This window comes from Leptonotus elevatus, chromosome 15 (genome assembly GCF_054856555.1).
Source record: "Leptonotus elevatus isolate MCC_2025b chromosome 15, RoL_Lele_1.0, whole genome shotgun sequence".
NCBI classification, from domain to species: Eukaryota; Metazoa; Chordata; class Actinopteri; order Syngnathiformes; family Syngnathidae; genus Leptonotus; species Leptonotus elevatus.
Genome location: NC_141253.1, coordinates 824084 through 845055, shown reverse-complemented (window position 1 = coordinate 845055; position 20972 = coordinate 824084). Strand labels below are relative to the sequence as shown.

The 20972-nt window shown below is 44.2% G+C and overlaps 1 protein-coding gene across 3 annotated transcripts; it reads right to left on the bottom strand.

Moving 5' to 3' along the window:
- Positions 1–12: 12 nt before the first annotated feature.
- On the bottom strand, positions 13–20479 carry rasgrf2a (Ras protein-specific guanine nucleotide-releasing factor 2a). 3 transcript variants are annotated; one of them, XM_086097673.1, is made up of 29 exons: positions 19988–20479; positions 18410–18516; positions 17742–17889; positions 17410–17499; positions 16515–16768; positions 14346–14425; positions 14060–14253; positions 13114–13223; positions 12924–13042; positions 12682–12845; positions 11288–11354; positions 11069–11205; positions 9802–9884; positions 9483–9731; positions 8221–8313; positions 7654–8123; positions 6570–6704; positions 6395–6478; positions 6036–6142; positions 4928–5040; positions 4795–4855; positions 4686–4715; positions 4514–4617; positions 3829–3913; positions 3510–3707; positions 2550–2629; positions 2352–2469; positions 1437–1505; positions 13–1349 (listed from the first exon to the last, which is right to left on the bottom strand). In XM_086097673.1, exons 1-29 carry the CDS (start codon positions 20276–20278, stop codon positions 1254–1256), a joined length of 3936 nt encoding a protein of 1311 aa, XP_085953799.1. In that variant the 5' UTR covers positions 20279–20479; the 3' UTR covers positions 13–1253. The 3 variants fall into 3 exon arrangements, with proteins under 3 accessions (XP_085953799.1, XP_085953801.1, XP_085953800.1); XM_086097675.1 differs by lacking the exon at positions 8221–8313; XM_086097674.1 differs by lacking the exons at positions 13–1349; positions 1437–1505; positions 2352–2469; positions 2550–2629 and having other exon boundaries at positions 3609–3754.
- Positions 20480–20972: the final 493 nt, after the last annotated feature.

The following is a 20972-nucleotide window of genomic DNA, read 5'->3' as shown; positions in this document are numbered from 1 at the left end:
CGTCACATCTTTACCACCTTTACTTTTAATGGGGGGAAAACAACAAACAGTACAAAGACAAATGACGTGCTAATATGAAATCAAACCTAAATAAATAACAAAAGTATCATCAATAAATAAGTTTTCAGTCAAACTACAGAAATATCAAATGACAACATCGTGCAAAAGTGTTCATCCTCAGCTAAGACACACCAAAAGGGAAAGCTAAATATAGCACGGGGCTAACATTAAATTACAATGTTAACAATAATAATAATAATAATAAGGATGGAGCATCGCGCATGCTTGTTGTCTGATGTAAAAAACAAAACAAAAAAACAACATTTTAGGTCAAGTCTCTCTTTTTTTTTTTTTAAAGAGCAAACTTTTACCCAGTGTACAAAACAGAGGCTAACGAGGCTCGTCGCTAACAAATAACACACACACACTTGTGTGAGTGTTGCATCTGCGCACAGGAAGTGATGTCACGGTATGATCACTTCATACAGGAAGTGAAGTGACAAAAGGAACACTCCATACAGGAAGTGATTTCACAGTGCGGCCACGTTGACAAGAGAGTGACTTCATAGCGTGATCCAGTGGATCCACTGAAAACAGGAAGTGACATCAGATTCACATCCAGTGAATCCACTCTGTAGGAAAGTAATGTGACAATCGCCGCATACAGACGATGATATCACAACTGCGATCTGGCAGATCCTACAGGAAATGACATCAGAGCACATTCCAGTGGATTAATTGTCGAACGAGGTGGTTCTACAGAACAATCACAGGTGGTGATGTGATCGAGTAGATCCAATTGATACAGGAAGTGATGTCATAGCGTGATCGAGTGGATCCACTGCATACAGGAAGTGATGACACAGTCCGATCAAGTGGATCCGTTGCATACAGGAAGTGATGCCACAATGTGATCAAATGGATCCAATTGGTACAGGAAGTGAGGTCACAGTATGATCCAGTGTGCGTCCACTGGACACAGGAAGTTACATCACACCCAATATTTTACTCAAACAAACGTCTAATGATGTCACCTGAGTCGAGCTGGCTTGGTCCTTTCACACACAAAAAGAACCACTTTTTGTTGTTGTTGTTTTGCTTTGACGGGTGGAGAACCGTGTCGCCGGTTGCTCGGCAACGAGACACCAAAGCCTCGCCTGATCCAAGTTAGCAGGGATTAGCCTGGCTTCTGCTAGTGCTAACAGGCTAGCTAGCATAGGACAAGGCAGGGGGCCGAGCCGCTTAGCGTTAGCTTAGCCCGGCGGCACCCGCGGCTCAAGCTTTAGCGAGAGCTCGTACAGCGCGTCTTCATCCATCACTTGCGTCTTGTCCAGCAAGAAGTGAGTCACCTGCAAGGGGGCGGGACCACAAAATGGCTGTCAATCAAACAGATGACTGCAAATCAGAGGAGCGAAAACAAACAAACATGAAGCAACCTTGGCCTGGTGCTCGATCCTGTAAGGAGTTTGCTGAAACTGCCGGATCTCTCGGATGATGTGACAGATCTGACGGGGAGACAGAAGAACCTGACGAGAACTCACTTCGACGGGCAGGAAGAACAAGTGGACACCGACGCAACCGAAAAGACCACCGTTGTCCAAAAACGTTTTGTACAGAGCCGCTGCGTGTCAAGTCTTGCTTGTGTTTGGAAAAGTCTCCACTTCCTTTCTGCTTTTGTTCGCACTGCCGCAAAATTGACTGTCGCTCTTTGTGACCGTGAAAATGTACAGTGGACCGACGGCTGCGTTAGCTTTTCATGCTAGCTAAAGGTTACCTGCAGGAATACCACTGGTGTATTTCATATTTCATATTTATCAATAATGCGAATTGTCAAAAAATTCCAAAAACATGCATGGCAGGTGAATTGGACACTCCAAATTGTCCATAGGTGTGATTGTGAGTATGGTTGTTCGTCTCTGTGTGCCCTGCGATTGGCTGGCAACCAGTTCAGGGTGTACCCCGCCTACTGCCCGAAGCCAGCTGGGATAGGCTCCAGCAACCCCAGCGACCCTTGTGAGGACAAGCGGTACAGAAAATGGATGGATGGAATAATGCTAATTATGCCCATGTTATGTGCATATTGCCAAAACTATTATCTTAGCAATGACATGCTAATGCTAACATTCTGTAAATGTGATGCGATGACCTCCAGCCAAATGAACAACATCGGCGCAGCCTCGCTGAGTGTGCGCTTCAACGTATTTTGTGTTTCTTCATAGCAATATTATTTTTGGACTTGATGTCATCAATAAACGAGCCACCGAGAAGGCCACAAAAAAATATCATACAATTCCAACTTTGACCTGTAGGGGCAGCACTCGGTACATTTCTGGATTCATCCTTTTTCTTACCATCCTCATCTTGGAGAAGTTGACCAGACCTTCCTCAGTGAAGTTGGGCGTCCCCTCCTCGATGAATGCCAGGTCGGTCAGGTACATGCCCAGGTAGGGCACGCACGGCGGGTTGCAGCTTCAAACACACACACGCGCGCGCACGCACGCACGTCACAAAGGTGTCGTAGAGCGACACGCCAATGTGGCGACATTTACTTTTTCAGCGTCTCTCGGAGGTTCTTGAAGCGTCCTTCGGATGAGATCGTCCTCTGCAGACGGTCCATCAGCGACTTCGTCTGCAACACACACACACACGCGCGCGCGCGCACGCACACACACGAAGGTCAGATGAGTTTGCTGCGGAGGACGGAGGGCAAAACGTTTGTGACGACAAGATACATTTGATTTTTAAAACAGCCATCACATTTATCGATCAGGGTAAAAAAAAAAGGTGCATATTAAATAATTTGTTAAATATTTACATGTTATTTGTTTTATATTTTGAAATAATTTTTTTATAAATCATTTATTCTAATTTTGTTTTCATCATTTGCTAACTAAATGTTAAATGTATGTATATATATATTTTTTAATGTTACTCATTGTCATGTTAATAATTAATTAATAAATTATTTAAGGAGAGATTTTTTTTCTTTATTCTGACTTTTTATACTGAAAACAAAAAACAATTCAGCTTTTTGCGTAAGAAAATGCTATTTTATTTATGTAAGATTAGGACTGTCGGGATTTTTTTTTAATTTTCTTCAGTAAGATTTGTTTTTGTGTAAAATATTTACAACTTAACTCTTGAAAAATACAGCAAAATCTTTGAACAAAAAAGATTGAAAAAAATTCAATTAATACAAAATGAATAAATATATTTTAATTTTAAGAAAAAAAACATTAGTCTAAAACTTTTTTTTGAAAAATTGTTGTAAATTAATATATTATAAATATGACAATTTATATTATTATTATTATTACTAAATAAATAAATAAATAAAATGTGACTTATAATAAATAAATCCTACAAACTTAATGTTTGGAGTTGTGAAGCAATTTTAGGGCAAAACATAGAAAAAATTTTTTTGCCGATGTAAGACGTTTGCCAGCGGCACTGAGAGCTGTTCCTAACATTGTGAACGCGCGTGCGTGCGTGCGCGCGCGCGTCAGCACCTGCTTGCAGACTTTGGCCCAGGTCTTCTTGAGGCGATAGACGGCGCTGCGGTTGAGCGCCGAGGTGATCTCCAGGACGCCGTTGTAGTTGTTGAGGCAGCGGCAGATGTCGGCCACCGCCAGCCACTTCTCGATGGCGCCCGCCCGGGAGCCCGCGTCGCCGTGCGTCATGATCTGCGACGCCACCAGGTTGCTCATCTGAGCGTCACGGCAACGACGACAACGACAACAACAACGACAGAAGACTTGATTTTCAACGATGATGTCATCTGCTTTTCCTGCTTCAATGTTCCAAAGCGCATCAAAGACGTCAACTCACGTTGTTAAAGTGCTGGCTGGTTTTCATGATGTAAGGAGTCTTCTCCGTCTTGTCCACCTTCATCCAGCCTTGGCCAAGGAACTCCCTGAAACGCAATCAATCAATCAATCAACCATATGCAGACAACACACTGCACTATTCTGATATATCAATTCACATTTTCAGAATTTACAATCGGTGCATTTTCGCAAAGATAAATATCTTCTTTTTATTGTATTTGATCCTTTAACAGCTTTTTCTTCAATAAGATTTCTTGATGGGGAAAAAAACAACAACTTTGTAATATTACATCATTCTCATTTAAAAAAAAAAATCTTGACTAAAATAAGACTGGACAAAAATATATACATTGTTATATTATAATTTTTTTAATAAAACATTCAGACACTCAGAAAATGACTTTTTATTTTAAAAATATAAACTTTATCCAAATCCATGTAATATAATATCACCGTTTTATGTATTCTTATTTTTCTTGGTTCTGGTCTTCTACATTCGGAGTGGACACGTTTCCTGGAACCTGCATTATCCCAAATGACCATCAGGAGGCGACAAACCCAATAACAGGAAGTTGCTTGTCAACATTTTCAACTTCTGCATTTTTCAAAATAAAGGCTAAAGAGCCACAATTCAAATGATTTCATTGATGTTATTTGTAAACAATGAACAACTCAATTGTACTGACTCGTAAGGAATGCTCCTGAAGACGATGTGGTCCAGCAAGGTGATCTGCTCGGCCAGCTCCATCGCAGACAAAGACTCCAAACACTCCGCCTTTGGACTCTCCGCCTAACACACGAAATAATGATGACCGCGCTGACGAGCATCAATGGCGCCACACGAAGATTCTTTCTTACCGCAATGAAGTGAAGAAGTGGGCAACTTTTCTGTTTTGTCATTGAAAAAATAAAAATAATAATTTCAGTGATGATGTGTTCAAAACGTGTTCATTGCTCCATTTGGTACCATTTGCAGAATGTCCTCGATCTTGAGCTGAGCATCGTCTTGCTCTTCTTGACAAAGCGCACTGAAGACGGCAAAGTTGGATTGGCGTCACCACAGCGAGACGAGCGAACGGGCGACTTTGCGGCCATCTGACCTGAGGATGTTGCCGGTGGCTTTCCTCTCCTGAGGCAGAAGGTCGGGATCCCGCAGCACTTCCTCCAGCAGGCTGACCACGCCCACCTTCAGCTCGCCGTTGCTCTCAAAGTCCTGACGAGTGCGAGGGAAGCAAAACTAAACAAAGAACGCTTCAACTTGATGCTCATGTGAGGCTTTTATTGACTTTTTTTTTTTTAATATAACAGCTCTGGGAATAAAAACATGTTCATGTCGCAACGGGGTGTTTTATATACAATTTTAGGATTTATTTTTTCCATTTGGAAATTGAATGCATCCCCATGTGTTTTCTTACAGAAGTGTTTACTTGGGGGGAAAAAAATCTCAGGTTTTTCTAAGTAATTTATTGGGGGGGGTTGTTTTTTTTAGGTTTGTTAAAATTTTTGGGGGTTTTAGTATTTTTTTCTGTTTAGTTTTTTCATACTTTGTTTTTTAAAATATTTTTTCCCTGTGTTTTTTTATGAAAATGAACAGAAAGAAATATTCAGAAAACAGAAAAAAACAATTCAATAAAACCATAAAAATTACACGATATACAAAACACTGAAAACGTTTTTTATTTTTTTGTGAATGAAATTGTGTAATAAAAAAAAATCCTAATAAATTAGGTTTTTTTTTATGACAGGAAAAAAAGTTCAAATAAACTAATAAAAATGACTGCTACACAAAAAACAAAACTCCCAAAAAGTAGATTTTTATTTTCAAGTAAATGCAATATGCTTATGTAATTTACTTTTTATATATATGAACATGAATATATATATATGAATATATGAAAATTCAGTCCCTGAGGTAAGACTTTCCACTAGGTCATGTTTGTAAATGAGAATTAGTTCTCAAACATTTGTATGTGGTTAAATAAAGGTTAAATTAAAATTAAAAATAAATAAAAACAAAACCATCAATCCTTGATTTTTTTTTTTATTAAAAAAAAATTCTAATTCGTTTTCATGTTGTCAATATGGGGTATCCGAGTATCTGAGGAACTTTGAGAAGGACGGTAAAAAAAAGTTTTTGGAGACTAAAATTGGTGAGCGTTTTGAGCCCCAAAATGTGTGTGACGGATTGTGACGGCGTGTTGGGCTGACCTGCGAGTGTTTGGAGACCCAATGTCGCAGCACGTTGAGAACTCGGTTGGTGGCGGCTCTGCGGATGATGAACTCTTTGTCGCACAACTTCTCCGAGCTGCCCAACGCTGCAACAGGAAGCAGTTAGCGCTTTTGGTGCTACGTTAAGCAACTTTCCCCCACATTTTGATTACTTTCAGCAGATTTTATTCTTCGACTCCCATATCACTCACCCAACAGGCTCCTCCTTTTTAAGCCAAAAACATTCAAAGTCGCAGACACTACAATGTGGAATGTCACCCCAAGTGGACAGAAATAATACCCGCACCTCACATGCATATTTAGCATTTGCGCTACAAAATGGCCGTCCGCGCACTCACCCTGGCCATGTCCGGCGGCGGCGGTGGCGATGGCGAAGGCCGACGCGGGCGACACGGCGCAGCGAGAGTTCTCGGCCGAAGACGCTGGCAAGACACGAAGGCCGAAATGAACGGCGTACGGTACAGCAACGCCATCTTGACCAATAAGGTGACGTGCGCCTGCTTGGCGTGATACCTCCTGCCGGGCGGTAGCGCAGGTGTCGCGGCGTGGACGGCGAGCGACACGGCGACACGTCGCCGGACTCGTTGCTGCTTGCGCTGGCGGGAGATTCCGGAATAAATTTGTCCAGAGACACCGACTCCAGCACGGCTGGCGGCGGAGGGAGAAGGAGGGGGAGGAGTCACACACGTAACCATGGCGATGACACACACAGTTGAACGCCGCACGACTGCTCGATATGGCACACCAGATAGGATGGGTCTGTGGTATCAAAGACACGGTGAGTTTTGCTTTCACGCGTATCCAGAATTGAGCACAACACAGACTTGTCCTTGGTGCATTTGAGAAATGAAAGACGCGTCCATGATATCAAAGACACATCTGTGGTGTTTTCCCACACATCAAAGACACATCATCCTCAGTATCATTTTGCTGGCATCCAGTGTGTATTTTTCCATCGTATCCACCATTTAAACCTATAAAACACATGTCCATATCAAATATATGTCATATATCACATCAAAGACACGCTGGCATTTCAAAAATTGGCAACCATCATTTAACATATGATAAATGTCCATGGTGATTCCCCCATGGTTATCCATCGTTCGACACATCAAAGACACATCTGCGTTGAATTTCAGTACATCAAAGACACTTCAATAGTGACTTTTACCCCCACATGAATTTGTTTGATGTTTTAAAAGTATTTAATACTGACGAATAAAACTCCCCATGGACACGTCTTTGATTTATTGAATTAGTGTAAGTCACTGGGAGGAAAAAAATCCCCATCAAAGTGTCAATGTGTAAATATTCACCACAGACATCTGCATCTTTGATATGTTACGCAGTGGACAGAAATAAAAACATTTAATTTGAATTGCCTTTGAAGTCAGACATTTTTTTAACGTATTTATTAAATGATGGATACATTTTACATCAAAGACATTGTCAATGATGTCAAAGACACACCGTTGTAAACTTTGATACATCAAAGACACATAAGGGCTGATTCCCCCACTGTATCCACCATACAACACACATTCAATGACATCAATGACACATCCACGGTGATTTTTTTTTTTTCCTGACTCACCTCTGCGGATGCTTCTCCTCAGTTTCCCGCAGAAGGCGTCGATGCGAGGCAGCTCGCCGCTGACGACGTCTTCGCCGCCCGGGCTGAGCTCGGGCGAGCTGGGACCTCGACTGAGATCCAGCGGGGCCTTTGTGACGGTGGGCGGCGGCGACGACGAGAAGCCGAAGAGCGTCCTGCAGGGGCTGGCGGCTGCGTGGGGCGGCGACGGCGACGGGCCAAAGAGGCCGGGCCCGTGCGACGAGGTGGGGGAGCTGGCAGCCGAGGAGGACGGCGTGGAGGAAAGGTCCAGAAGTTTGGGTCCCGCGGGCGAGCTCAGCGACAATTTGCGGCTATGGACGGGCGAGGACGTTCGAGACGGGAGGGACAAAGGCGGCGGGGACGAGAACTTGCGGCACAGGCGCGGGGATTTGTTGTTCAGGGGGTCCAAGCCCCACGAGCCCTGGTTGGTGGCGAAGAACAGCTCCAGAGACCTGAAGGACGCAAGACCGACTGTCACCATGGCAGGACAGGGCAGGGCGGGGAATGGAGTGACTGACAAGACTATGGGGGTCTTTGATGCTTGTTTACTTGGACTGATCCAGAGCCAGCTGGGTGATCTTCAGGGTGTAGTCGGGACACAGAGACATGATGGACAGACGGTCGCATGAGTGCTGCTCGATCCTGACACACAACATGAGGATGATGAAGGTGAAATGATGAAGATGAGGAGGATGGAGACGATGAAGATGCGGACCCATTCGGAACTAAAGGGGCTTTGACGTGACAGATTTGGAACTGGAAACCCACCAAATGTTTTGGATGATGTGAAAAAGGCGTGGGGAAATTATTTCATTGGCAGACAACTTGTCACATCAAAGACTCGATCATGGTGATTGTGGGGGAGATTTTGAATTTCAAGGTCAAATTCAAAGACACATAGCAGACATTTACATCTCAAAGACATGTCAGATTGTTTTTTTTTAAATATCATTGACACACCAAAAAAACTTTTCACGATATCAAAGACAAGGTGTGAGTTTTTTAAATTAGCATCCACCATTTAACACGTCAAAAACATGCCTTGATGTGATTTTTTTTGCATTTCAATATATTGTTATTCGACAAATCAAAGAACAAAGAATCATTGGAAAAGGTAGCAGCCAAGACATATTTAAGGTTGATTAAAAACATGTCAAAAAGACAATTCATCATGGAATTAATTTCCATCCATATCTGTGTTTTAAAGACGATGTTTGTAGGGAATTTGACAAATCAAAGACACAGTCTTAGTCATGATGGACATGTCATTGGTAGGTTAACTGATGGCTTTCAATTTAAATAAAAAAGAAAAAGTCTAATAAAAATCTCCATGGACAATTCTTTGCTTTTTAAAATGGAAAAAATAATAAAATAATAATAATCACCATAAACATGTCTTTGATATTTCGGGCATGTCTTTGATGTGTTAAATGATGGCTGCCAATGTAAATAAGAGGTTTATTTTTTTTGCAACTATTAATGAAAAAAATAATCACCATGGATGTATCTTTGATATGGGCATGTCAACACAAATGTGTCTTTGATGCATTTAAAAATCTCCGCGGATGTTTCTTTATAAAAAATATCACTTTGGACGTGTCTTTGATATTATGGGCATGTCTTTGATGTGTTAAATGATGGCTGCCAATGTAAATAAGATGTTCATTTTTTTATGGTTACTATCAATGGGGAAAAAACCCCCCACCATGGCCGTGTCTTTGATGTCGATTTGCTGTCATTCCCGATAGCTATCCATGTAAGCGGGGCACCTTTGATGGCGGCGAAGCGAGCAGCGGCGCCTTTGAGCCTACCTGACGGGGATGGAGGTGAAGGGCTGTCGGTAGACGTGCGCCAGCTTGCGCATGACGACGGCGGCGGTGGTGAAGATGCGGTAGGTGTGCAGGAAGGTGTTGAGGAAGTCGATGGAGAGGAAGCGCAGGTCGGTCAGGCGCTCCAGGAGGCGCTCCACGCTGGCGTAGCGGATCTGCGGCACTTTGCACGAGTTGAGCGTCTTGCTGAAGCAGATGTCCACGTCGTCCTTGTGCAGGCGCGCGTCTGACCTGCGGGGGGCGCCGCCAATCCAGTCAAGTGATTTTCAAAGCGACTGTCAGGCCACCGCCGCCAGCTCACTTGATCATGTGCGGCACGGACACTTTGGAGTTCTCCTCAAAGACGCTGGTCATCAGCCCGTTGCAGCGGATGTTGTCGATGCACTAAGACGCAAGCAAACGGCGTGAAAACGTAACAACTATTTTGTTAACAAAATAAAAACAAAAATGCTTTAAAAAAATAAAAATAAAAAACTAACTGAAACTACATTTTATGTTTGTTTTGTTTTATTACAGCGATCACATCATATCATTTGCAACAATGACGGGCAGAAGCCATGATTATGAAGGTCATTGATTCGTATCGTTAGCAATCCCGGACTTAAGTCTGCAACTCCTCGCTCAGTTTATCTTGAATGTCCGTGTATAAGTTGCAGCTAGTGAGTAAAAACCCTGCCACAGTTTGGCTTTAGCCTCCTGTGCTAGCTAGTGATGAGTTATTAACATTGTTTTTCAGTTTCAATTTATATTTTAGCCGTTTTGGATTTAGTTATAGCAGTATGGCTCAATGAATAGAATTGTATTTTTATCTGTGTTACTTTCATGAGAGAAAGGGCAACGGGTTTATTCCATTTGCTATCTAAAAGGGAGTTTTTGTCTGGGGCCGGTCTCTACCGGTCGGAAGGGAGTCACAGGCTTATTATTATTGTTTTTCTCTAATCTGATTTATACCCATGGGAACAGATTCTCTTGTATTCACTGAGTTGTAACCAAGTGTGCTGTGGGCTGATGGGTGGAGACTTTTCTATTCACCCACTTTTGAATAAATGAGGATGTGACGGAGAGCCGGACACACAACCTGATGGAACACGGCTTCAGTGTCGTCAGCCTTTTTTCATCAGAAGCTTCTGATAATTATTTACCTTTGCAAAGGGACTTCTTCACCAGGATCTCACCATTCAGTTAATTGAACACGCAAAGAGTACAATACTTAATATTGTCCACTCTAACACTAGCTAGCTCCTGGTGCTCGTCTACCTGCTAGAGAGCTAGCTAGCTAGCACAGGAGGCTAAAGCCAAACTGTGGCAGGGTTTTTACTCTCTGGACCTGAATATGCCACCTCTGCAGTAATATACATTTAAAAAATAATAATAATAATACTGATACTAATTAAAACTAAGCTTTTTTTTTTTTTTAGATACCTAAAACTAAAACAAACAGAACCACCCTGAAAACTAACTTAAATTAAAAAACAGAACTTTCAACAAAATAAAAACTAAGTCAAATGAAAATTCCAAAACGATATTAACCCTGCGTGAGATGCAATTTGCCGGCGCTTTTGTCGCACCTGGCTGATGTCGCTGGTCCAGGCCGCCTTCTCCTGGCTGGACGGGGCCAGCAGAACCACCGAAAAGGTCTGAGCGTCAGGAGGCTCCACCACCATCTTGAACTCCAAGTGGCTGAAGCCTTGACCCGCCGCGTTGTCTGCAAAACAGACGGCGGCCGCGTCAGGCCCGACGCTTTCCGAACCATCGGGTTCAAAATGAGGCGCTCGCGTTGTGCTCACAGTCCTCGTCGCCGGCGTCCACTTCCTCGATCAGCGTGCATTCCATCAGCGACAACGTGCCTCCTTGCTGAAACACAAAAAACGCTTCGTCGCCGATCATGACGGCAGCCCATCGAGGCGGACAACACGAGTTGGGCCTGATTTCATTGCAATCAGTTTACAATTCCTTCCTTTGTTGTCACGTTAGCACAAAAAAGGTTCCTGTGCTAAACGTGATTTCTAACTGCAGCCCACCTAGGCAGTACGCTAGTTTTAAATTTTATTGTTTTGTTTTAGTTGGCTTAAAAATGATCCAGAGCCAAATTTTAGATGAATGATCTATTTACAATGAATTGCACTTTTTTTTTTTAATTCATATAGAATGGGCACACCACATACATTTCTTGATTTCAGCAGCAGCCTATCTAGGCGGCAAAATAATAGTGTCATGTCTGAATAACCGTGCTCTCTATTTACAATTATTTTTAAAAAATTATTTAAATTTCAAAATTATCATTATCCAAACTCATTTTGATTCAACAGCAGCCCATCGAGGCAGAAAATTAGGTAAGAATTTAAATGTGCGCTCTATTTAGAATTAAATTTCATTGTGATTTTTTTGTATGAAATGATTGCACTGCGTACGTTTCTTGATTCAACAGCAGCCCGTCTAGGCAACATACTAGTAGGGCCTTGATAAATTGTGCCCTATTTTGCTAGTCATTTCTTTGTTTAATTTTATTTTTTTCAAAATGATCATAAGCCAAAACTTATTTTCACTTAGTCAGCAGCCTGTCTAGGCGCCCCCCCCCTCCCCCAAAACCCTGTTGCTTTGCCTGAATAAGTGTGCCCTATACTTTCTTTAAAAACATTTTTTTTACTTAAAACGGTTCTTATTTTCATTTTAGCAGCAGCCTATTTAGGTGGCAAAATAATGGCGTCATGTCTGAATAACCGTGTTCTCCATCGACAATTATTTAATTTTTTTCTTTAAATTTCAAAATTATTTTTATCCAAACTCATCGTGATTTCAACAGCAGCCTATCGAGGCAGAAAATCCGGTCAAAATTAATGAACGGTGCCCAGCACGTACGTCTCTTCGTTCAACAGCAGCCCGTCTAGGCAATATAAGAGTTGGATCTTGATCAATTGTGCCCTATTTTGCTAGTCACTTCTTGGTTTAATGTTATTTATTTCAAAATGATCATAAGCCTAACTTATTTTCATTTTGTCAGCAGCCCATCAAGGCAGCAAAAATACTGTTGCTATGCCTGAACAATTGTGCCCTATCTTTTTTTTCCTCCTTTAAAAGTTGTCCCAAACTGTACTTATTTTCGTTTCAACAGCAGCCCATTGAGGCGGCGGTTCGCCCTCCCTTAACCGCGTCCTTCATTTGCAAGGGTTCTGTTGCGGACCTTGAGCAAGTGCAGTTTCCCTCCGGACGTCCTGGTGCAGATGAGGAAGTGCTTGGTGAAGAGGAAGCACTGGCGCTCGCCTTCCTTGCGCAGCGACAGCGAGCCCAGACGTACTTTGCTCAGCATCCCGCGCTCGCTACTGGACGGCAGCTGGATGAGCGAACCTGTCGGGAGGGAGAGCGGACGCGCGCGCTTGAGCCCGGGGCCAGCGGACGGACGGACGGACGGAGGGACGGACGGACCTTGACGGACAAATGTCTGGCTGGTGTCCAGCAGGATGTCGCAGCCCTCCACGATCATCCTCTCGATGGCCAGGTTCTTGCGGATGTTCTCCGTGTCGCTCACCTCGTCGTGCATCAGCCTGATCACGCACACACATCGTCACTTTGGGGGAAGAGCAACGAGGCATCAAGTTCAGCGTCGAGTTTGTACTTTGAGAGTTCTTCCAGTTTGGACTTGGCGAAGTGCAAGCTGTTCCTCTCCACGTGCTCGTGCGGCGTGTGCGCGAGCAGCTCGTGAAGAGTGATGATGTAACGGGGAATCTGAAAGCACACAAACGCCGCGCGCTTCACATCACGTCTGACTCTTTACGAGGCAACTCAATAATAATGACAGGAATAACTACTACTGACATTGACTAATGCCGCCTGACTAGCCAACCAAGTCCTTCCAACTAACTCTTCCTAAATGGAGAAATAACTGCTCGATAACGAAACGTGACTGTAACAACTAACTAGCTTAATAACTGGCTAACTAAACAAGTAAACAACGACGACTTACTAGATAACTAGTGCTGTGACTAGCAATAGTTGTCCAAATTTTCCTACCTACCTAACCAGAAAATTAGTGCAATATCAAACTATATCTAAAATCAAAATTGAAATGATGTCAACTAAATAACTAACAAACGAATAGCTTGTCACAATACTAGAGTTTCCCCAACCTACCTTCCCTAACGACTTACAGTACCCACCTACATAACAAATCAGAAAATGTCTACCATAATTAACTACGTCTGCAAATGATATACATAACTAAAGAGCTAATAAACCCCAAAGAAACAAAATAACTAATAAACTAACCCAAAAAAAACAAGTTGGAGTATAGCTTGTCACAATACTAGCTAACACCTAACTAAGTAACCAACTAACCGAGTTGCTAATGAACCAGGTAACTGTCAAACAAGCTCAGTTCAACCGAACTACAAGCAAACTAACAAAGTATATTAAAAAAAAGTTGTCCTATGACAAACATTTATTTTCAGCAATATATTTTCAAAAGGATTTGACTAACTTTAAGTATATAACTCGGTCCGTGAGAAAATGTGTGACGTTGACTGGCTGGGTGTGAAAATGAAGTGCGAGTATGGCAGCGCCACCTGAAACATGGGATAGGTGAGGAAGGTCTCCAGCATGCGTCCCTCGCACGCGGCGTTGGCCTCGTACTGCTTGAGCAGCTTGTCGAAGTCCCGGTTCTGCTTGCAGTTGGCCAGAACCTGAAGGCTGTACTGATGGTTGCGCACGAACTCCTGGTAGATGTTCAGCATCGGGAGAAGGATGTCGAACAGGTCCGCTGCGCGCCCGCCCGCCCGACGCACACACACACAAAGGGACGGCGGCTCGGTCAGCGCGCCGTCAAGATGGAGGACGGCGCCGGCGACTCACCGAGGACCAGCGTGGGCCAGTTGGCCATGCGGGCGTTCAGGCCCTGGTGGAAGATCTGGTGCAGGAACATGATGGTCTCGCTGGAGAAGACAAAAAAGGATCGGGGCCCGGATGAGCGCCGCGCGAGAAAAACAAAATCCTGGCAAGAATTGAAAACAACGTGTGATGCTTAACCAGTCACGTTATTCAAAGAGTTGCAAAAAAAATAAAAAAATAAACGGATTTGTTTACTATCGGGCTGGAGGAAAAAATAGTTGACTTTAAAAATAGTTCAACTCAAAATGTCGGCCTCGAACCACTTGGATTGCTGTCCATGTTTATTCGCGGACGTTTTTTTCCCGACGTTATTGAGCTCATTGTAGCTAACGGGTTGCTAACTCGTTTACTCACTGACTTTTGTTGGGACGTTGTCTGCGAGTGACTTTTAAGACGCTCTTACACACGTAATGTAGGCGTGAACTAAATAGGAGTTCGTGTTTATTGACCTTAAATGGTCATCGCTAGCGTGCTAATGATAATCACGATTGTTAACCGTTTAGCATTGGCTTTTTTTTTGGTGTTTTGTAATGTTCAAGCACAGAAGATATAATTGGTAGTTATATCCACTCAGTTCAACTCATGTAGATACAATGGGAGTGAAACAAAATGGTGTTTGTTTACATTAAACGGTAATTACTAGCACGCTAATGCTAAGCGTGATTACTAACCGATTAGCATAGGCTAATTTTGTTGGTGTTCAATGATGCTTATCAACAAATGAAAATAAATAATGAGGAGTTATATCCACTCAATTCAACTCATGTAGATATAATGGGAGTGAAACAAAATGGTGTTTGTTTACATTAAACGGTAATTACTAGCACGCTAATGCTAAGCGTGATTACTGTTAGAGTAGACAATATTTGTATTCTACTCTTTGCGTGTTCAATTAACTGAATGGTGAGATTCTGGTGAAGAAGTCCCTTTGCAAAGGTATTATAATTATCAGAAGCTTCTGATCACACAATAATGAAGACACTGAAGCCGTGTTCCGTTCAGATTGTGTGTCCCTCCTTCCCTCGCACATCATTATTTATTGAAAAGTGGGTGAATACGAAAAGTCTCCTCTCCCCTCCCATTCACAAAAAGGCAGAAGTTCCCAGGAATACAAATCAGATTAGACTTAAACAATAATAAATCAGCCTGTCTCTTTGACCGACTGAGACCGGTACTAGGCTATACTCCCTTTTAGATAATATAAAAAAGAAACTTGTTGCCCTTCTCTTCTCAGGCGAGAGAGACAGATAAGAATACAATAGACAATACTATTCATTGAGCTACACAGCTATAACTAAATCCAAAACGGCTAAAATATAAATTGAAACTGAAAAACAATGTTAATAATTCAACATTACTAACCGATTAGCATAGGCTAATTTTGTTGGTGTTCAATGATGCTTATCAACAAATGAAAATAAATAATGAGGAGTTATATCCACTCAATTCAACTCATGTAGATATAATGGGAGTGAAACAAAATGGTGTTTGTTTACATTAAACGGTAATTACTAGCACGCTATTGCTAAGCGTGATTACTAACCGATTAGCATAGGCTAATTTTGTTGGTGTTCAATGATGAAAATAAATAATGAGGAGTTATATCCACTCAATTCAACTCACAATCAACCTCAGCAATTAACAAAAATAAATGAATACAATATTTTGGTCTTATCTGTATTCATATTTTGTCTCTCTCAATGTATTAAATGTTTTAGAATGTCTGTACCATTTCAAAGTAGGTCTCAAGATCTTTAAAAAAGAAGAGAAAAGAAATGACATCGGTATTAGAAAAACATGCCTTAGTCGGCAGTACATAAAGTCTCTTTATAATTGAAAATAATTACCGAGGCAGTTGAGATATCTTAACCAGAGTTATTTTAATCCGTGTTTATTACACGGCAAGAAATCGATGTGCTTCGTGCAAATGATGATGTCCATATAAATACGTCATAAACTGTTTGAGTTGTAAAGAGACTTTATGGACACCCTGTATTTCCTTTTTTGTGGATTTCACTTATGGGGGAGGCGGTCTGCTCCGCACCGGGGGGGGGGGGGGGGGGGGGCGGAGTCTACCGTATATGAAAATGACCCCCTTTGGACACCTCGTGTTTCCATTTGCTCGGCCGGCACCTGTTGAGGAAGATGCTGCTGACGTCGTGGTGGCTGACGGGCGGCTTCTTGGAGCTGGCGGCCATGCGCAGCGGGCGCAGGAAGCAGTTGACCAGGACGGACAGCTGGTTGACGTACTCCGTCTCGGCCTCCACCATGTTGAAGACCACGTGGTTGCGCTTGCGCATGCTCTCGGCGTGCGGCGAGCAGATGTAGTCCTGCACGATCAGCTTCCACTTCCTCCGGCACAGCCAGCCGCGCATGAAGCTCTGCACCTGCGAGCCGCGCGCCGCGCGCCGGCAAGTCACTCGGGGCAAGTCACATTACACGGGACAAGTCGCTACGGGAATCAGAAGTCTCCTCATAAGTCGCTTAACGCGCCAAATGACACTTAACAAGACACGGGACACTTAAAGAAGTCACATGACAAAAGTTGTCACTTAAGAAGTCACCTGATACTCAAGTCACTCAAGAAGTTAGATTACAGTAAGTCACATGTCAAAAAGTCACATGACAAGTTAAGTAACTTCTTAAGTGTCACTTTTGGGTCACTTAAAACGCCGCGTGTCACTTAAAACAAGTCAAACTGCACTTAAAGTCACAGAACACGTGAAGAAGTCACATGACAAGTTCTCACTCAAAAAGTCACTAAATAAAGTTAAGTGACGTCTCATTTAACGGGTTACACGACACTTAAGGGTCACCGAAAAAGTCACATGACACTAAAGTTAAAAAGCGTCTTAAGTCACATGACACTCAACAAGTAACTTCAAATGATACTGCAGAAGTCATATGATACTTTATAAGTCGCTGAAAAGGTCACATGACATGGCCCTTAAGCGACATGACACTTTGTCAAGTCCCTCAACAAGTCGTCTTCCCCTCGGCGTGTGACTTTGGACCAGGCGCGACTCACCTTCTTGATCTTTTTGATGTCGGGGTCCTCCTCGTCCAGGATGTTGTGGCCGGGCTGCGTGCGCTCTTTGGTCCGGTTGAGCAGCACCACCTGGACACCAGATGCGCGCAAAACACCCCGTTAGCTGGAGCGCTAACATTAGCGGTAGCATTTCGCAAATTGCGTTAGTGTATAGCATTTAGCGTCAAGTATTATTAGCATTACCAGTATTGAGCATTTAGCTCGACCGTATAGCAATTAGCATCAACCATAAGCGTATGAAGACGAATCGAGCACAATGAGCGCGTAGAACCGAACATCGGGCTTTTAGCATTAGCATGGCGTGGCCGTACCTCGGCCTTTAGCCTCTCGATCTCCGTGTCCTGGTCCTCCAGTTGCGTGCGGAGCTGATTGGCTGCGGTCTTCTCCGTCTCCATGATCTGGACCAGGTGGATGTACTTCTGCATCAGGATCTCGCGCTCCACGATTAGGTCCGAGTAGCTGAACACGCGCACACGGCACCACATCACGTCAAGTCTCGCTTTTATGATCACGTCTAGTCCGCTCATGCATTTTTTTTTTATGAGCAAATATCTACTTTAGCATATAGCATCATTTAACATATAGCATTTAGCATCTACAATTAGCATATGGCACACACAAACTCATCATTTCCTATGAGGAATGCCCCCCCCCCCCATCTTTAATGCTGACACACATTGTACATTAACACAACACGGTTACATGTTTGTACCGTGTGTGCGTGCGCGTGCGTCGCTCGCAGCAGTTGACATTTAGGTCATGGCGGTGCTTTACGGACTTACATCACACTATGGCCTTCTGTCTCGCTCTTTTCTCTCTCTTCTATTTTTATCTCCTTCCACAAGCGTTTACTTGGTCCTGATCACAAAACCGGACTTCATGTGGTCTCGAAACCGAAACTATTGACTATTCGCGACTGTCTCGTTGTGAGATGCAGGAAATTGTGGTGGGGGGAAAAGGCAAGCAGAAATCAGCTGACCTGGCCTGTTGTATGCAGTCCACCCACTCGTTGCAGTCGGCTTCCTCCTCCGTGCGGAGCTCCAGAGGCTTCTGACCGTCATGGCCGAACATCACCAGGAAGTAGTACTGTGCGCACAAACATCAACAGACATCGCAGCTTTGATTTGGATTTGATTTTCTGACGATTTCTGTCGGCTCATGTCAGATGCTGCATTCGAGGAAGGCGGGAAGGCGGGAAGGCGGATTGATCTCACACTTCTGACCTGAAAATGTTTGCGGAGAATGTAAACGACAAAGATGGCTGATTGCGATCGATTGTTTGTCATTCTGGTTAACGCAGTCAAGCCAAATCACAATAATCGATAAATACGTTGATAATTGTTTCAATTATGATTTGCCATTCCAGGGCTTTTCGGGGTCACCATTGTCCAGTGACGTCCGATTGAAATCGGTCGGTGATGTTGGGTCTTTTTTTTTTTTTTCTTTCTCACGACTTCGCAACTCGGATGTCCAAGTTCAAACGGGGCGTTCCCGTTCACACTTCCTGGTAAGAAGTCGGACAACTCCGATTTCCCGCCTTCCTCGAATGCAGCCAAACAATGCTGCTTGCTCGCCGTTGGGAGAAGTTTAGCCACCGGCGGCCATCTTACGTTGCCACTCACCGAGGCCGCCTAACTTGAATACATTGATTTATCCGTAATCGCACCGACTTCCTGTCTATTTCCTGTACTCTGCCTGACTTCCTGTATTTGCAATATTTTACAGCAGGTATGTAGAAAGTGTGTATGTGTACTGTGTGAAGTAATGATGTAACATAAGCGAGCGGGTGAATGACACTTGCTAGCGTGTGCCGGCATCCGACCAGCAGGAGGCTTAAAGGCTTGTGCGTGTGTGTGCGTGTTTGTGTGTGTGTGTGTGTGTGTGTGTGTGTTGTTGTTCTTACGTAACCAACAAGGCAGCTTGTGCAGCTAATGCGGCTTCCCTGGCAGCCAGATGGATTTAAGCCGAACCAAAACAATGACATGCACACACGGACAATGTTGACAGGCCACGCCCCCTGCGCTAAGCTCACAACTCCACATCACTTTGGTCACATGACAGTCAACAAGCAAGTCAAAGCCAACAAGAAATTCCAACACTTGAAACCCTCATCAAGTCTTACTCTGGCATTGAAAAACTTTATTTAAAAGCTCAACCTGTGAAACTTTTAAACCGCAACTGTGGCTTGAAACACGATTTTGTCTTCAAAACCCGAACCCATGTTTGAAACCAGTGGCTTGAAAAACTAAAAACCTAACCATGGTTCAAACTCACCTAACCCTGATTAAGACTGCTTCAAGACCCTGACTCTGTCATGAAACCCGAACAGTGGCTCACAACGCTTCTTTAAAACTCTTAGCCTAGCTTGAAACAACAACAATCTTCAACCAACAACCCTAACCTTGTCTTGAAAGCTTGTAAAAAACGTATAGTGCCGTCTTGAAATCCTACCTCGAGACCCGGACCCAATCCTGAAACCTCAACCGTAGCTCCAAACCCTCAACAATCCCGAAGAAACCAACCCTGACTTCGACAGCGTTTGCGCGCGCTTTTGTACCTGCGTCTTCTCGGGGGCGTCCCTGCTGCTGCCGCCGCCGACGGAGGCCGCTTTGGGCGCGGGGGCGCGCTCGCACGTGCATCGCTCCAGCAGGTACATGCCGGACGGCCGCGCGCTCTGCTCGTTGTCGAAGTAGAAGAGAAGGTTCTGGTAGAGCGCGAAGAACTTGTCCGTCCAGCGGACGTTCTCCGAGCTGCGCTTGCTGACCAGGCCGCGCTTGGCGCCCTCCTTGCGGGCGGCCAGCGCCAGGTGCAGGGCGTGGCCCTCGTTGTAGCGCACGCTCTTCTGCATCTGGACGCACCTGGACGGGACGCGGGCGCGCGCGTCGCCGCGCTTCACTCGCTGACGCTCGCGCGCCGGAGCGGCGAGTGCGCGCCGCCCGGGGCGCGCGTCATGGCTCCGTCGGCGGGATTCCGGGCGACTTTTGGCGGGAGCGAGTGGGAATGAAGACACGGCGAAGGCGAAGCGGGCTCGGCTCGCCAAACAACAAAATGAGGCTGATGGCGGGATGAGCGCTAATCGGCTTTGATGTCCTCTTAAAGGGACAGCAGCTGAGCACGAGCCTCCGTCTGTTCCCTCGGTTTCAGGATATTCGCGGAAAAAGACACCGGGGAGTACAAGTTCGCCTACGCCAAAACTGATGACAAGAAACAAGTCAACGACTTCAAAGTTTTTGGCGAGTTTGATGTCGCCTCTCGTGCGACCCCCAAAAGCTTGCACGGGAAGTCGGGAACATTGTCAACAATCATTTCAAAACACGGATGACCATTTGTTCGAATTAAGATGAAGAATACAAAAATCAAGCAGGCGATCTGCGGATTATGTCCGGCTGTGACAGGCGGCAGGGGGGGGGGGGGGGGGGGGTTCAAAGAAAAGGTCAAGGACGCTGGACGGACGCCAGACACAGACCGGCCTCATCAGACCTGATGAAGTGGGGGGGGGGGGGTCGTGGGAAGCATCATTCTTCAAATGTAATGGGAAAACA